This window comes from Patiria miniata, unplaced genomic scaffold, assembly GCF_015706575.1.
Source record: "Patiria miniata isolate m_02_andy unplaced genomic scaffold, ASM1570657v1 HiC_scaffold_10, whole genome shotgun sequence".
Classification (NCBI taxonomy): Eukaryota; Metazoa; Echinodermata; class Asteroidea; order Valvatida; family Asterinidae; genus Patiria; species Patiria miniata.
Window position 1 is genome coordinate 6,201,570 of NW_024037048.1, and position 16,770 is coordinate 6,218,339.

The 16,770-nt window shown below is 41.1% G+C and overlaps 1 protein-coding gene across 1 annotated transcript in view; it reads right to left on the reverse strand.

The window, feature by feature from the left end:
- LOC119736351 overlaps positions 1-16,303 on the reverse strand; it is a 31,713-nt gene extending 15,410 nt beyond the window's left edge. Inside the window, exons 1-11 of the mRNA XM_038210366.1 lie at positions 16,175-16,303; positions 13,741-13,968; positions 12,592-12,777; positions 10,798-10,994; positions 9,373-9,487; positions 8,812-8,988; positions 7,744-7,947; positions 5,485-5,598; positions 3,378-3,572; positions 1,527-1,676; positions 76-281 (exon numbers count right to left, since the gene is read on the reverse strand). Coding sequence (XP_038066294.1) covers positions 76-281; positions 1,527-1,676; positions 3,378-3,572; positions 5,485-5,598; positions 7,744-7,947; positions 8,812-8,988; positions 9,373-9,487; positions 10,798-10,994; positions 12,592-12,777; positions 13,741-13,909 — 1,713 coding nt within the window. The 5' untranslated portion in view covers positions 13,910-13,968; positions 16,175-16,303. The remainder of the gene's footprint in view (positions 1-75; positions 282-1,526; positions 1,677-3,377; positions 3,573-5,484; positions 5,599-7,743; positions 7,948-8,811; positions 8,989-9,372; positions 9,488-10,797; positions 10,995-12,591; positions 12,778-13,740; positions 13,969-16,174) is intronic.
- Positions 16,304-16,770: the final 467 nt, after the last annotated feature.

A 16,770-nucleotide genomic window follows, 5' to 3' on the forward strand; every position in this document is an offset into this window, starting at 1 on the left:
GATATGCAGCTTTTCACATTATCTTTTAATCACCCTGTTCCCATGTAAATAGACCATATGCTTTGCTTCACATACCTTGGAAAACGTCGCAGGCGGGCTGGGTCTAGATTCAGGCCACGTGACCTTCACGGCGCAGGGTTCTCCCACAAACCCTAGGCTAGGGTACAGGTCCCGACTCCCACCGGTCAGTGAGGTCAGACCCACCAACTGACCGTTCTTGACAAATTGCACAATCTTGACTGATTCGCTGAAGTACTCCACGTAGCATCCAACTACATCACCTGAAGTAAGGAAACCAATGCAGTGGATAAACATTCATTCAAATGAAAAGAAATGAAAAAAAAAACTATAATCCCCTGGGCATTTGTAGCTATCACGAACCTTTCTCAATCTTCCAAAAACAATGATATGTAAGAAACCAACGAGACAATCTTTGAATTTAAGGGACATCAAGCAACATGGTGACTAACATGTTCCTTTCTAAATCCTAAATTAAGATAAAATTTGCGGTGCAACATGTAAGAGTTTGTGAGGCTCTGAAATGTACCGGGGAAACTCACAATTAAACTCACAAAAAATGATTTCTTAATACATATATCTTTACCATGCAAAACTTCAAATCTTCTCCCAAATCCTTCCTTGATACTGAAGCATTTAGGAGGATTATACCCCATTCTCTTCCAATCAAAATCTGTACACGTCAGCCTTATAACATTACATGGAGACTGATGTCCTAAGTTTAGTTTCACATACAATTAAAAATTGTTGGCTGCTGTGGTGTGGGATATGACGTTTTTAACCACCGAGGGGCGCATAGCACCCGAGGCGAAACCGAGGTGTGCATAGCACCTGAGGCAAAGCCGAGGGGCGCATAGCACTTGAGGCGAAGCCAAAGGTGCTATGCATATCTAACTGTGTATTTTCTTTACAACACGTTCGGAGAACCTTTCATGATGTGTATTTTTTCATGAGGATATTTCAAACGAGTGTGCTTCACATATACACAGGCATGCAACTGGGAAGTCACAAAAAAAGAGGAAATTCAAATCTTTCCCAGACTTTGTACAGTGTTTTTCTATTTTCAATGGCACACATTGGAAGTGAAAAAAGAGGAAATCAGCTGATCCAAGGAAAGGTAGATGCCTGTATACATATGTAAATCTTTCCTAACAACACACGTTCTCTCTGAGATTTCTTAAGCAATTTATTACATTGCCAACAAAAACTGACTAACAGGAGAATGCTAGCACAGTACTAACCACAGGAGAACTCAACCCATCAAACACCAACGGCATGTTGTGTTGGAATCTGTCAGGATGGGTACAGTACCCCTAAAACTGACAGTCTTTTACATTGGCTTGGCACACCTCCAGAATTACGTCAGAAATATGTGTGTGCAATTTCTCGGATGGTTTTGGAATTTGCCAGGATGGGTATGGTTCCTAGTAAATCATGCTACGGAGTTAGGGTTTAAGATACAGAACTACCGCAACAACAACTGCTGAGGAATAGGGCTCAATTTTTACCTTTGGTATATTTGTCAGTCTTGAAGTAATCTACGCCGTTGCAGATTTGACCCTCGCAGGAGTAACCGACCGAATCCACCAGACCCCCTGGCATGTCGCCAACACTCTGTCCATCCCGACTTATGCCCATCACTACTCTACCATCAGGATCTGTTACAAAAAATCAGGGCGGAAGATATAACAAGTTTTTTTTCAGGAACAGTAGATGACACTCTATGGTTTACTTTAAGGGCCTGTCACACTGTCACGTCCATTCATGGCGTACATATTGCGTTGTTGAGATTCTTAAAAATGTAACAAAACGCCATGAAAACACAAGACCAGTGGCTTGCAATGTGTCTCTGTGAAGTCCACCGAAAATCTAAGACATCCCTGTGGCGTTCTATAGTGTCCTTGCGGCGTTCTCTCTGAGTTTCATTGAAGACCAATTAGAAGTTTGCGCCGCGTCCTTTGCGCTCGCTGCGTCCTCGTGGTGTCCAATAAGTTCGTACAATGTCGTGGAGTCCTTATCGTGCGCTTGATGCGACCTTAAAAGGTATGCGTGACTTCAGCAGCAAGAAGCGCAGCGTGTATACTTGGGCCAAAATGGGCGATATTCATCATGAGTCTTCACATTTTTAACGGCATAGACGCAGGAAACGCAGAGGAGACGCACAGACCTGATGCATGCACGTTCATGAAGTTCTCACGACGTCGACGTCGGCCTGGACGTTGCCAGTGCGTCACGGCAATTCGCAAGGAGTTCGCACAGAGTCTTTACGTGGCAGTCTTTACGTGGTCACGGTACAAACTCCATGCCAGAACGTGACAGTGTGACAGGCCCTTTAGAGCCAGGGTGTTTAACCAGTTCACTCCGGGATTGTTTTGACATCAAACTGACCCAGTTGCGGGCTTGTATTGTTTCAATACCAGACAGGTTCAGGCTGCACCTGCGGTAAGCACACCCTGATATTTCCAGCCTTGCTCGCTGCGAGCGGGTTGCTTACAGATATTTCCGGCCTCGCTTGAGGCGTGTTTATCCGTCATCCGTTCCGAATACCACAAAACCTTTGCGTGTATCCGACCTGAACTGGTATATTTCCAGCCTCGCTCACTGCGAGCGGGTCGCTTACAGATATTTCCGGCCTCGCTTGAGGCGTGTTTATCCGTCATCCGTTCTGAAAACCCCAAAATCTTTGCGTGTATCCGACCTGAACTGGTTAAAGGTGCCCACAGACACATCTTTTTAAACTGATTGTTTTCTCCTCATGATACAATTTCAAGCAAAATAATTTCAAGCAAAATAGTTTCACAGGGTATTGGGTACCAGTCGCTTTGAGCAAGGATTTTCTCGTCAAATCGGTAGGTACGTTTCCGGGTTACTGTAAATGCTCCTAGATGCCTTTAACCCTAACCACCCTGAATCCTTCAAAATCCTCTTTGCCAAAGTGGAGGAATTTGGAGGATTGATGTTACGTGGCAAAAGTGTGTTACTGATTTTGTAGGATGCAGTTTGTCAAGGTCTTGGGGCCGGACCTTAATTGTGTTGGTTTTGCTCAGCCATGCATAAATATAGGCCTGGATTAAGCTTGAAATGCTCCGTACTGCTCCAGGATGTCCCTGGCCAGGCCTCAAAATATTGACATTTTCTGCGGCAGGATTTTGCAGGATTCAGGCTGTGGTCACCCCTCCACGGACCATGTTCAAGAAATAAAGGAGGAATTTGCAGGATTGAGGCTATATGCTATTTTTCCATGAGGCCAATTGGAAGATTTTGCAGGATTGAGGCTACATCCTCGTGAAAAAGGCCTAGGGAGTTAGGGTTAAAGTTGGCAACATTTTATGCTAAGGGAGTTTGCTTCTCCTGCTTACCGTCCTCTGTGATGGTCACTGTGAAGTATGGCTGCTCGGGCGTCATCGTTTTCAACAGCTGTATCAGCTGCTTTTTGTGAGTGTTCTCCTTCAGCCTGATCACGTCGTTGGTGGGGACTCCTAGCAGCTCATTGAAGCGGTAGTGACCCGATTTCTGTCCCTCTATGTGCTTCGGACCATGGGATTGTTGGGGACCTGCATCAAAAGGGTAGAGTGTGCTAAAAATCAATGTCTTTATTCCATTGGGGGTGCCAGTATCAGGATTTGATAATAATGATAATAGTGGGTATTTATAAAGCCCACGTATCCACCAGGACTGGTGCTCAAGGCGCTACATCATTATTACCCCTGCTCATTGGGCCCATTTATGTATTTATTTATATTGGTTTATTTTCATACAACTGGTGGCCCCCAGGCCAAATTGCAAGAATGTTACAGTATAAAATACATTGCAAAATACATAACAATTATAGTCCAAATGAAAAAGAAAAATATGGAAAAGTAATGGTCCAGCCAAAATAACAAAATAAAATGAAAACAAAATGCATACACTGGATTTAATTAGATTAATTGATAAAATTGACCTTAAAAGATGGCACAGCCATCAGGAATAAGGAATAAGTTTTTGCACTAAGTACACAATATAGACCCATACAGACATAACATGATATTGCGTGAAGCGCACAGCAGACCCAGACGTACATGTATTATGAAAATCAAGAATTTAATAAGTCAATGTAGTGTGGAATCGGGCTCTTTCTGAATCGATTGGTCTTACAGGGTAGCAATGAGATGGAGTGAGAATTACACAAATTTCTACCATGTGTGTTTTTCCTGGAAGGGGGGATGAGGTTTTCTGTTTGCTTGCATGAAACATTCCAAATACCATCTCAGCTCCCTGGGGAGTATACCGCTCGATGCAGCCTGTTAGGCACGAGCAAGCTAATTCAATCACATAACCATCTCTGCCCTCACAGGTACCCATTTACTCCTGGGTGAGAGAAGCAATGAGTGACAAAGTGCCTGCCCACACACACCATGACCCCAGGCTGGACTCGAACCCACAACCTGCAGCTTTACCCGCAGACCAGGAATCCAATGCCCTTAACCATAGAGCCACAGCACTCCACAATGATTTTCCTTTCAGTATGATGTATTGGCCGTTAAGATTTGTGCAATTTTTAAAAACATCCTAGTGCTTCAAACCAGCCCCAGGTTCACACGTGAGCATGTAAACAGCTTCAATCATGAACCCCCCATTGTACCTCTTTTGTTTGTACTTAATCCGAACATACTCTTAAAGTTTCAAGACATAGTTCTGCCAATAAAGGTGGTCTTTCGGATATTTGTAGAGATAGACCTGTTCAGGAAATGCTACAGCTACTTGAATTCTAAAGGTAATGTACAAGATTTGCTTTTGCTGCAATTTTCAGAAAAAAATGGATTTGGAGTTTTAGTATGTTATAGCAAATGTTGTTTAACTGACTTGTCTCACGTTTTGAGCTTGTTTATGCTGGGAAAAAAGAAAGAAAAACCAATCATTTTCTTGTAGTCTGGTTCCCCGACCCCACTTAAGATGAAACGGAGAAAGGTAAAGACTTTGGGGAATTGTAAGGTCAAAGAATCACTTTAGCAGGTTTGTACCCCTTCACAAGTGTGTAATCTATTGCAAAATGCGGAATAACTAAATATGAAAAATAGGAGCAGTTTCTGAAAATAAGCCAGTTTTTTTCCAATGCTGGTCGGCCGACAAGCGTTGGAAAAATACAGTTTTTCTTGAAAATGTCAACAGACCAGGAGCCACGATTTTACAGGATGCTTTTAGATTGTCAATCCCTAACAATTCAGTAAGGTATTTCGTGATAATTTGATCATTTCGTTTTTTGATGTTTGCAAATGTTGTATCTTCCCTTTAAGAGCCAATCTCTCTGATTTCACGTTTGCGCCATCAAGAACAAAATTCTGCCAAAATTATGCCAAATAGAAGTCCATCTCATGAAAACTCAAGTTGTCGACATAAACAAGGAAAATCTAAATTTAACATGTAACAAGCCAATCTTCAATGACATGCCCAGAACACATCGCAATGTGACCGTGTTTAACGTACCTAATGGACCAAATCCACCAAACGTCATGGTCTTCTTGATTGCTTCGGCCCTCCACGCATCAATGTCGAGAGCGGACGGTGTTGGACACTCAGTGTTCACTTTGACAGTGCAACCTGCATGAGAAAACAAACTACTGTTTTAAGGGTATAGTCCATCATTTGTAATTTGTGCATTTTGTTCGTCTGAAGCAACAAAAGTGCTCAAAATCTCAAGAAGGGTGCTGAACAACTAACCTGATGAAGTTTCAGCTCAGCTTCGGCTGGAATATTTCGAGAAAAACAACATTCTAGGATCTTGATTTCAAATCAAAAGTTGCTGAATCATGTTTTGAATCGGGCCTGAATTCAGTGTCCGAGACACATTCTCACTGAGCCGATTGCAGCTACGCGATGTCCCGCACCGATCCGACGAATTATAGCAACTGCACACGCATGTGCGTCGTGTCAAGGCTTGCGCGCGCTTCGCCGAATAAAAAAACGAACTACTAACGGAAATTTCCAACAGTGCTAATCTTAAGACGCACCGTTGGAAAGGCCTTCTTTCGTTGATCTCTTCAAAATGACAGCTTGCCAGAAAGAATAATTACACAGGGAGTTTAGTCCCCTTACTATCTTTCAACAACGTTCGTTTTTCAACAATAATGACGCCAGTTACTTTTGGGATAGCTGCAAATGATGGACTGTGGCTTTAAAGGTAGAGTAGATCAGATTTACGGAGACATTCCACCTATCTCTGCTATTGTTGCTCAACAACGAGTTCGCTTTGCTTTGCTGGCCTCTGCTACTGTGCTGTAAACCAGGCCATATCTAATGTATTATGTTGGAGACTTTCATGCCCTAATAGAGGACGAAGACCCTTCAACTACATTGATGTGATTGGCAGAGACACCCAATGTGAAATTGAAGACCTTTCGTACATGAGAGATAAAGACACCTGGCGTGGCGTTGTAAAAGAGATCTCGGTAGCGAATGCTAGATGATGATGATGAGACCATTTGTAATTTGTGAATTTTTTTTTTCACTTGAACCAACAAAAGTGCTCAAAATCTGAACACGGCTGCCTAAACAGTTCACGCTGGGACTACTTTGACAAGAACGGAATGAGGCGCAGGATTAAGCTGCGAGCGGGTCGCTGGTAGATATTTCCGGCCTCGCTCCGTTCAGAATACCGCAAAAGCATTGTGGGTATACGCGTCATCAAGCGCGAACTGGTTAATAACTAACCTGATGAAGTTTTAGCTCTGTGAATGCTGTATATTTCGAGAAAACAGAACAAACGTATACACACTATTCTGGATCTGGATTTCAATTCCAAAGTTGCAGAGTCATATTTTGAAATGCGCCGTCTCGTGACACAATCCCGAAATCAGCATTCGGGACAAGATTCTCATTCACCCGGTTGTCACCCATTCACGGATTCGCCCAATTGAAAACCGACAACAAAGTAGAACGCATTTGGAAGTTCTCACGGAAATTTCCAAAAATGTGGCACTTGACACATCTTTGGAAAATGACCTGCTTTTGTTGTTTTCTTCAAAATGACAGCATGCCAGAAGGAATAATTTCACCTGAGGTTTAGTGTCAGTACTATCTTCAAACCAAGTAAGCGTTTTAACAATAATTTGATCGGTTACTTTTTGGATAGCTGCAAATGATCTACCCTACCTTTAAAGGGAAAATACAACAATTGCAAACATCAAAAAATAAAACTACCAAATCATTTTGAAATACCTTGCTGGACTGTTAGTGAATGACAGTGTAAAGCATCCTGTAAAATCATGGCACCTGGTATACTGTCATTTTCAAGAAAAGTGGTATTTTTGTATCAATTTCCAACGCTGATCGGCCGATCAGCATTGGAAACAACTGGCTTTTTTTTTCAAATACTGGCCCCAATTGACCATCGCACTTGTTTGCAATCGATAACAAACCTATGAACGGGTACGAGCCAGCTAGACTGGTTCCCTGACCTTACAATTCCTCAATGTATGTAAACTGCTCTGTTTTTTTCTTATATGGAGTCAGGGAACCAGACTACAGGAAAATGATCGTTTTTCTTGGTTTTTATAGCATTTTCGAACCCAAAACCTCAAAAAAAAACAGTGTAACTATATTTGTTATATATTTCCAACCCCCCAATTCCATCCATTTCTGAAAATTACAGCAAAAGCAAATGATGTATATTCCCTTTAACTTGAAAGGACACAAATTACATGATTCGACAATCAGCAGGGAGAACGGTTTCATCCATTTTCGTACCTTGACACGCTAGACCAATCGTAGGATAGAAGCCTCCCATTGGTTGATCCAGAGAGCGCTGGTTGACCACCTGACCGTTCTTGGTGAAGTAGACGATGACGTTGGCCGGCAAGCGTGGGTTAGCGACGACAGTGTCCACAAACACCAGGCCACAGCCCATGGTGTCCCCCGCACTGCACTTGCAATTCTCACCCAGTTGGGTGGCTGTTACAAAATATTAGACAATTGTCGATTTACAGACACAAAACAATTTGTCGATTTTTATTACACCTCACACATACATGTGCACACATACTGGAATTTGTATCCTTGTGGAGTCATTTCTTTGTTGTCGTGTACCAAAGTTTTTGACTTTGAAAGTGTACTTTCAAAATGCTCCTATTTTAACCAGAATTCATTTCCTGGGCTGAAATTCTGACTTAATATTCCTTACATAAAATACTTCAATTTACAATGGATCCACACAACTTGGAAATTCCTAGGTTTTGTTTTTGAGTAAAATCCATATATCTATTTCCTGATAACCTTGTAGAGGCGTATTCACCTGTGCACATGTGCACATAATCCAAAGAGTTGGAAGTAATAGTAAATATTTGCATGACCGGGTTGAGAAAGTAGTACCCAAAGATAAGCATCTAGACTCTTAACTTTGCAACAGATGCTATCCCAAGTGATGTTGCTGTTGGTACCATACTACAACATACACGACACAATAGATCTTTCTCATAGGACGTCATTTTTGTAGGAAAATTACAACTGCGTATTCAATGCCATCAGGTGCGTGTGCCCGCAGTGTGCCAAATGTTCTAAACATGTGGTGTTGCTCAAAATTTCTTCGAAATAAGGTGCATGCCGATGCGCATCACGCAAGTTTGACGCCCAATATGCCGATGCACGTGACGATCTGTAGGAAGTGACGTCATATGAGAGAGACATATTCCACAAATATTTTCACTTTTGAGCATGACCCTAAATACATAGTTGGTATTATAAATAAATACAAAATGGTACCGGTGCATTTCAAGTAAGAAGTGAAAAAAACACCAAAAAAATAGATGGTTTAAATACCATTTTCAGGAGTTTCAAAGTAAATTGTCCCGTCCACTCCGCTATATCCAACTGCCTCCATCATCGTCCCTGGAAGCCTGTTATCATCCAGCAGGGCTGATGTCAGACCAATCACGGGGCCTATTGCAGCCTCCTCCCCCATCGACACAATGGTCATTTCCACGTACTGGGTTGAGCCTGTACAAAAGGATCATACCATTACCAACGTGGGGGTTGATTTCAGTATACATGCATATCTACACAAAAGTGCGGTAAAGGAAAGCGGAAACAAACAGCAGTATTTTGCGCGGCAGTAAATATTTACCTACGGGCAGAAAAACGTACAGGATTATGCTAATTTATGCAAATTACTGAAAGGTTTGCAGGGTAACGTCAAGGCCAGCTCCATAGCATCATAACCACCAATGCACTGATTGAACAGAATGCAGGTTTATCGCGCGGCATTTAGGGGAAAAGTACTCAGCTCAGCGGTTTCTACGCTCAAGCGGTTAATAGCTTTACTGTGTAGAATATACATGTGCAAAGTAAATTGCCAATTTTAACTAGCAACTTTTGATTTACTTTTATGAAGAGGGTATGGTGCTTGGATGGCAGCCACTTTGGATGACGTCCGTAGGCTCAGCAGGTTGTCGTTTGCCGTGACTGTATCAGGCATGTTCCAGTCCGATAGGTTATCCTAAAAGATACACAACAAAAATCCATGAAAATAATGTTGATAACCTCCTGCATGTGTAAGTCTTCTTCCAAATCAACCCTTCTTGATTTAGTTTCTGATATAGAGTGTTAAGATCCCAGCTAAGCATTTCCTAACACATGTATCTGCAATATTGCTTTTTCTTATTCGGCCATTTTTGTGGATTGCTTTCGGCAGTGTTCTTCAGCAAAGTTTAAGCCAAAAAAAATAGTTCTGCTTCCGATTACATGGCATTTGAAAATTGGGTAGGTAGGTAGGGATTTTTATTTTGGCTATTTTTTTTGTGTGTACGATCATATGGAGGTGTCTGTATGTAGTCATTGGTAAAAAGGTAGTAATTGATGATTTTGGGTTTTTTTCCTCATTTTCCCCCCAAAAAGGGTAACCGGAAGCAGAATTGTTTTTTTGGCCTTTGCATGGCAGCACAGAAGGAAAAAGTCAATGTTATGATCAAGAGCTTTTACTATAGCTACAAACCATCGTTAGTATAGATTTTCTTTAACTGACAAAACACCAGAAGCACTGATATCACAGGACGCTTGATTCTATTATTTACTTACGATCAATAGGCTACTTCATAATAAATTGGCAGTTGCATTTCTGCATGTCTATGAATGTTGTTCAAGTCTTTGACATTATTTTTTTAAGAATCACACTTCCACTATATATGGTAGTCTTCATTTTTGATGCTGGGTTCGAAATTAGCGGTAGCCCGCTAGCCAAATGCTAGTCAAAACTGTGGCGGGCTAGTCAAACTATTCATTAAGTAGCCTGGCTGGCGAGTCACAAAATTATTGGGATACGGCAAAGATGAAAGGACAGGAAGAAATAAATCATGAAATTCAGAAAGAAAACCTCATCAATTTGAGTCAAATTTTACCAACTGTTTTAAAATGTTAAATTATTAGATCTGATTATTAAAAACACTGACAAAAATGCCTCAGAATTGAGCCTGAACATATGCCATTTTTTATTTGAGAAAAACAAAATTTAAAAAATGGGCTAGTGAAAATGCCGGCGGGCTAGTTAAAAGTCTGTTTCAGTAGCCTGGCTGGCTACTGAACAAAAAAGTTAAGGTCGAACCCTGTAAAATGATGTAAAATATGACAGGGCAGCAAAATTTGAGTACGGTGACAAAACTGGTATTGATCGACAAAGTGTAATGGGAGCAGCAAGCTAGGAAACTGCATTCTGACGGAGGTACAGTGTGACAATGTTGGGAGGAAGTTCGCAAGAAATTGCATTAGGACTTTCAGTTTTTAATAGTTAATTCTCCCTTTCTGTAACTTTACCAGTGAGGATATTGGTGGTGAGGAGCTGAGCCAATCCACATGCAGCTCGGCCGTCCCCCACCAGACGTTGATGGTGGGTAGCAGGAACTCCTCCTTCAGGGCCAGCCACCGGCGGTGGACAAGCTGGTCGTTCTTTGAGACGCAAACTAAGGACTTGTGCTTGGAGTGGTAGTCAATGTACAGACCCACAACATCACCTAAAAATGGGGAGAAAATGTGCAGTTATTCCAAATCCCAAGGGGCCTAGGCTAAGCCTGGTCTATTTAAGGCCAGAGTCCATCATTTGCAGCTATCCAAAAAGTAACTGGCGTAATTATTGTTGAAAAACATACCTGATTGAAAGATGGGGACTAAACTCCCTGTGAAATTATTCTTTCTGGCAAGCTGTCATTTTGAACAAATCAACGAAAGAAAGCCTTTTCAACGGTGTGTCTTAAGAAGCACCGTTGACACGCGTGTGCAGTTGCTACAATTCGTCGGATCAGTGCGTGACATCGCGTAGCTGCAATCGGCTCAGTGAGAACGTGTCTCGGACGCTGAATTCAAATGCAACTTTGTGTACATACCCATTCTTGAATTTCAAGAAGTTGTACTGTTTAAAGAGGCTGTGGAATGCTCAAAGACATTTCTGTCATTTTTCGGGTATATGTAGCCTAAGGTGTGATGAAATAAAAACGACTATTGTGTCTGTCATGAAATGAGTACAAAAGGTACTTCTGAGAGCTGTTTTTCAGGTCCTGTTTCTACCCCAACGTGCAATTTGGGGGCAGCAAACAAAACATAAGTCAATCGTGACATACCGGTAACAAACAGGACTCCTGATGCAGCATAGTATAAACGAGTCCTGTTTATTACGTCACGATTTACTATGTTTTGTTTGCTGCCCCAATGACGACTCTTGCACAAATTGCCCAAATATATACCCAAAAAAATGACGGAAATGTCTTTAAGCATTCCACAACCTCTTTAACTTCCCCGCCACACACAGTAGTAACATACACACGTTTGTTTACTTTGACCGAGCTGATGGCGTTGTCATAAAGCCGTTGGTAAGGTGGCGGGGCTTACGACCAAATCCCGACTGGTCCATTAGGCTACCTTTGCCCCAATGCCTAAAATTGAAAACTTGGTCCAATGGTCAATTTGCCCTCTCTTGGGAAATTACTCATATTTCTGTCAAAACCATAGAGCTATATATTAAATTACTAGAGCCCTAACTCGATGTTCAAAGTAATGCCTGATGGGCGCATCCATGTTTGTGCACAAACCTATGGAGACCTAGAAATTGTGTACGGCTTTTGTACGGCTTTTTGCATATCTGCGTTTGTATTCCATACCGGTGTGTTATCGATGCCGATACGCCCAAAACCGAAACGTATGATCAGCAAATGAGCGTTTCATTTTGCTTTACGCAAACAGCGCATCTTGTACGCGTCCCTCCGCTGCAGATGCTTTTCGCCGTGACGTTTTTTTGAACCGTCATGACGCGCTTAAGTTGTTTGCGTATCTTCTACTTGCGCGTTGCATTTAGAGTACACTTTCAAAATTCAATCCATCTATTTTGATTGTGTTCTACAAACAAGCACATTAATTCAAAATATCTGCGCCCACAGCAGCTTCAAAGCGTCTCCCAGCTCCGCGCGCAAGAATGAAGAGTTAGCGCTCTAGTAATTTAATATAGCTCTTTGGTCAAAACTGATCTGATTCGGACGTTTGATGTCTCATTTGATGTCTCTTGTTGGTTACCGTTATATCTTGTTTGCATTTTTTTGATACACCCTATATAGTACCTACCCTGGCCAAAAGTCTGCACAAACTCCTTGGAGCTGTTTGCCGGGCTAGAGATGCTTCCATCGTCACTGAAGTAGACCACCGCGTCGCTCTTCCTCTTGGAGGATTTGTCCACCTCATCATCCTCCACATCCTCTGCATCTAAATCCGTCTCTTTGCTGATACCAATCGCGATGACAGCTTCTTTGGCTACGAGCAGGAAGTGAATGGGACATCTTAGACAAGACCATTACTCCTTATTATTCACATAATGGCCAACTCATATCTTTTATACCCTCAATAAAAAAAAATTAAAGGGAAGATACATCATTTGCAAACATCAAAAAACGAAATGATCAAATTGTAACAAAATATCTTAGGACTGTTAGTAAAATGACAATCTAAAGCAACCTGAAAAATCGTGGCTCCTTGTGTGGTGATGTTTTCAAGAAAACTTATATTTTTCCAACGCTGGTCGGCCGGCCATCGTTGGAGAATTTTTTTTTCTTCTCAAATACTGCTCCTAATTTTTCATCTTTAGTCATTCTGCATTTTCTTTGCAATTAACTACACATCTGTGAAGAGGTACAAGCCTGCTTGGCTGATTCTCTTTACCTTACAATCCCCAAAATCTATACATTGCAATGTCTCATCTTAAGTGGGGTCAGAAATCAGACTACAAGAACCTGGTTGGTTTTCTTGGATCTTCCAGCATCTCCGAACTCAAAACGTGAAACAAGCTAGTTTCACAATAATTTCTATAGCACACTAATCCTCCAAATCCATTTATTTCTGCAAATTGCAGCAAAAGCAACTGTTGTATATTCCCTTTAACCACCAAGTTTGAGGACTCAACTAAAATTTTAAACTTGAGTTTTAAAGTTTAAAATGAGTCTTTGCACCATATAGTGCAGCCAGAAGTTTTTAATATTTTACACATGATTGGCAAATGTCGGATTTCTTTGATGGACCAATTCTTCGGCAGGACTGTGGTCTGACTGCATAAACATTGACTGAATAAGTGACTTACGAATCTAGTAATTTAGCATCAGGTCCGAGTCATGAAGGTCAAGTTCTAGTCCCAGTTCGAGTTTTGAGTCAAAGTCCTGGACTGACGCTCATCAGTCTGGCAAAAAAAAAATCATCTCATTGTTATCAAAGCTTTCCACTCACCTAATTGAACAACTTTGACTCTAAAGTAGGGCTTCTCCGGGGACAGTGGCTCGCTGGTGTACTGTGCAAACACCACATGATTGGTCTCGTTCACTAGGTCGGGCACTTTGATAATCTTGATCCCATCCTGGAGACTTACGAGATCCGATGAGTTGACATCAGCCATCATCAGTGTGCTTTCAAACTTCTCTCTCGGTTCTTTTTTTTTAATAACACATATACCTCACTCTGTAAGAAAGAAAAGAAAAGAACCAAAAGTCACAAAAGTCACGCGAAAGCCGGCCTCAGGTCGACCTTGCAATGACACAGATCAGTCGGCAACTGACTTTTCAGGATCAAGCTGTGCCTGAGCTACGACCGTCGGGAACAACTCAGTCGCCCATTTTTTTGCGACCTGAGTGTAACTGCGACGACATTAAAATGATCGGCATAAGTCGGCGCTAAAAAAAATAACAGTCGCAAGAGTAGAAAATTTCAACTTCTGCGACATGTTCTGCGACAATCACACGATTTCTTGATTTTGTGACTGTGCATTACAGTTTACTGTTCTGCTTGATGCCGACGATTCCGTCATGGTGCAAGCAAATCGTGGGTCGACCTGAGGCCGGCTTAACGATCCCCATCCAGCCGAACTCCAACACAAGGGATTGGTGGAGTCAGTCCAACTGTAGTTTAATACAATACGATATGGCATTGGAATTTGCAAGGGTGAGGAAGGTTCCTAGTAAATCACCCTAAGGCGTTAGGGTTTTAGTGAAAAGGTCCATGACATATTTCTACGTGAAACATGTTTTATGCAAATATCCATTCAGTGTGGCCCAGGACCATCTAAAGAATTAAACATAAAATTAATTTTACAGAGTAGAGATCGAGAAATAATAATAATGTGTATTACGAAGCACATGACATGTATCCACCAGACCTTAAATTAGTCAGAAATAGTCAGAAACTTTTGGTCTGGGAAGATTATTTTATTTCTAATTTTAAATATTATTTGCCGTGAGCATATTCTTCTAATTATGTCCCATGTAGGATCTGATTGTACTTGATTTGTTTTTGTCTTGTCCTGTTTGTGTTGCCATTGGTCCCTTGTCTCTAGTGAAGCTTATAAAAAAAGTGTACTTCATTGTGTAGAACTTTAACATAACATAGTTAAAGGAACAAATATAATATGTATTTCACATGATATATATTTTTTTCTACACATAATGGACTTCTCCAGTTGACAAGCTTGCTTTTTGGTGAAGCCAAGCACTTGAATGTATTAGTTTTATATCTAAATGTCTAATAGACATTTTTTCTAAACGATTAAGTGGAAATAAATAGGAATATGAAAATATGAATATGAATGATAAAGTTTCAAAACTGATTTTTTTTCTTATTTTTTTATCCATAAATAGGCCTAATAGGTGAATCCATTAATGATCAGTTAATCTGGAAAAGTAATGAGTAGGCCTAGGCCTAAAGTAAAAATAACTCAAAGTTTCAAGGCAGTGTATATTTTGCCGGAGACGGCAAACCTTTAGTAAACGTTAGTTTGCCGGATATGCACTGAACATGCGCAGTTACTGTTTTTTTGTACGTAAACATTTTCCGGTGTCAAATTTTAGTCTGGCTCCATGCCAAAATTATCGTTGTAACCTCGTATTCACAAGTTGGGATTCAGACCATTTTATAATTTCGGACTTTATTTCCCTTTTAAAAAAAATCCTCCAGAGCCACAAATCTGAAAAAGAAAATGTAATACTCTGCAAAAAAATGTTTGAGACATGTTAAAATAATAAAAGAAGAATATTCTTATTTATTTGGGGATGAGAAAAAAAACTTAAAAATGTGGTGCGGTCGGAATCGAACGCGAGGCATCCCGCTTTCTAGAGCCTTTGCTTAACCATTACACCAAACGTGCTTGACAACTTTTGGTGGGAATTTAATACATTTTATAATTCAGCCCTATCTTAAAGAGTACAGCGCCCTCTGTTGATATGGATTGCTGCCGGCAAACCTTTAGTAAACGTTAGTTTGCCGTCATTACCTCCGGCAAAATATCCACTAGGCCCTACCAAGTTTCAAACAGGTTCACTGCCGGCCCACTGGCACTGCCCATGATGTTTGTTTGGGTTAACGAATAATCATGATAATGTTTTGGAAAACAAGTTGCAACCTGACACCACTTTTTCTTCATGTATCATCTCAAAGTCAGTCATTACAAAAATGATGATAAGACATGAATCTGAGACTGTGAAACGTGTCCAATTTTGTTAGGAAATAAGCTTAGACTTTTTAGAGAGTTAGAAAATGTTCTTGACTCTCCATAGACTTTGTACACAATCGCTAAGTGAAGTGGCGTCAGGTTTTTTCCAACGTTTGTCATGCAAACGTAAGTGGCGAATGCAAAGGTTTATCAAATATTCCATTTTTGATAGTTTCAACTTACCCCAAAATGCGTTAATAGGTGATAATATGCACATCATAGAAGTAAGAATTTGACATCAATCACTGAATTTGCGTTTCGGTTCACCACTCACACACCACGTACTAAAGAATGCATGTTGCTATGCGTGCAATTTACATGATTTACATGACACAGGAGGGCGCTATTTACTCGTACGTAAGCTCTTCTTTTTTGGCGTTTACAAAAACGAGGGTATGAGTGGGGCGGGTCGATCGGGTTCGGCTCAGGCTGATCGGGCTTTATCAAAGACAAACTTTAAAAAGAATGGCGGCCAAACCATCACCTCCAATATTAGTCGTTCATCCCTAATTCGATCGTCTCATGACATTGTCATCCAGTATTTCACCAAACTTAAATTTGTGAACTGATCAGCGGCGGCGGCACGTTTTTCATTGGGGGCATCACCAAAAAAAGGGCCACTTGCTCAGGAAAAGGCATCTCAGTTCCGTCGGTGTGAAAGAGAAGAAAATTTTGAAACTATTTTCGCTCACATTGCAAGGAATACATGTTACCATGGAGCTTCCTTTTTTATAGCTCCATGATGTTACCCGGAACAAATTTTACTAACAACACTGGCA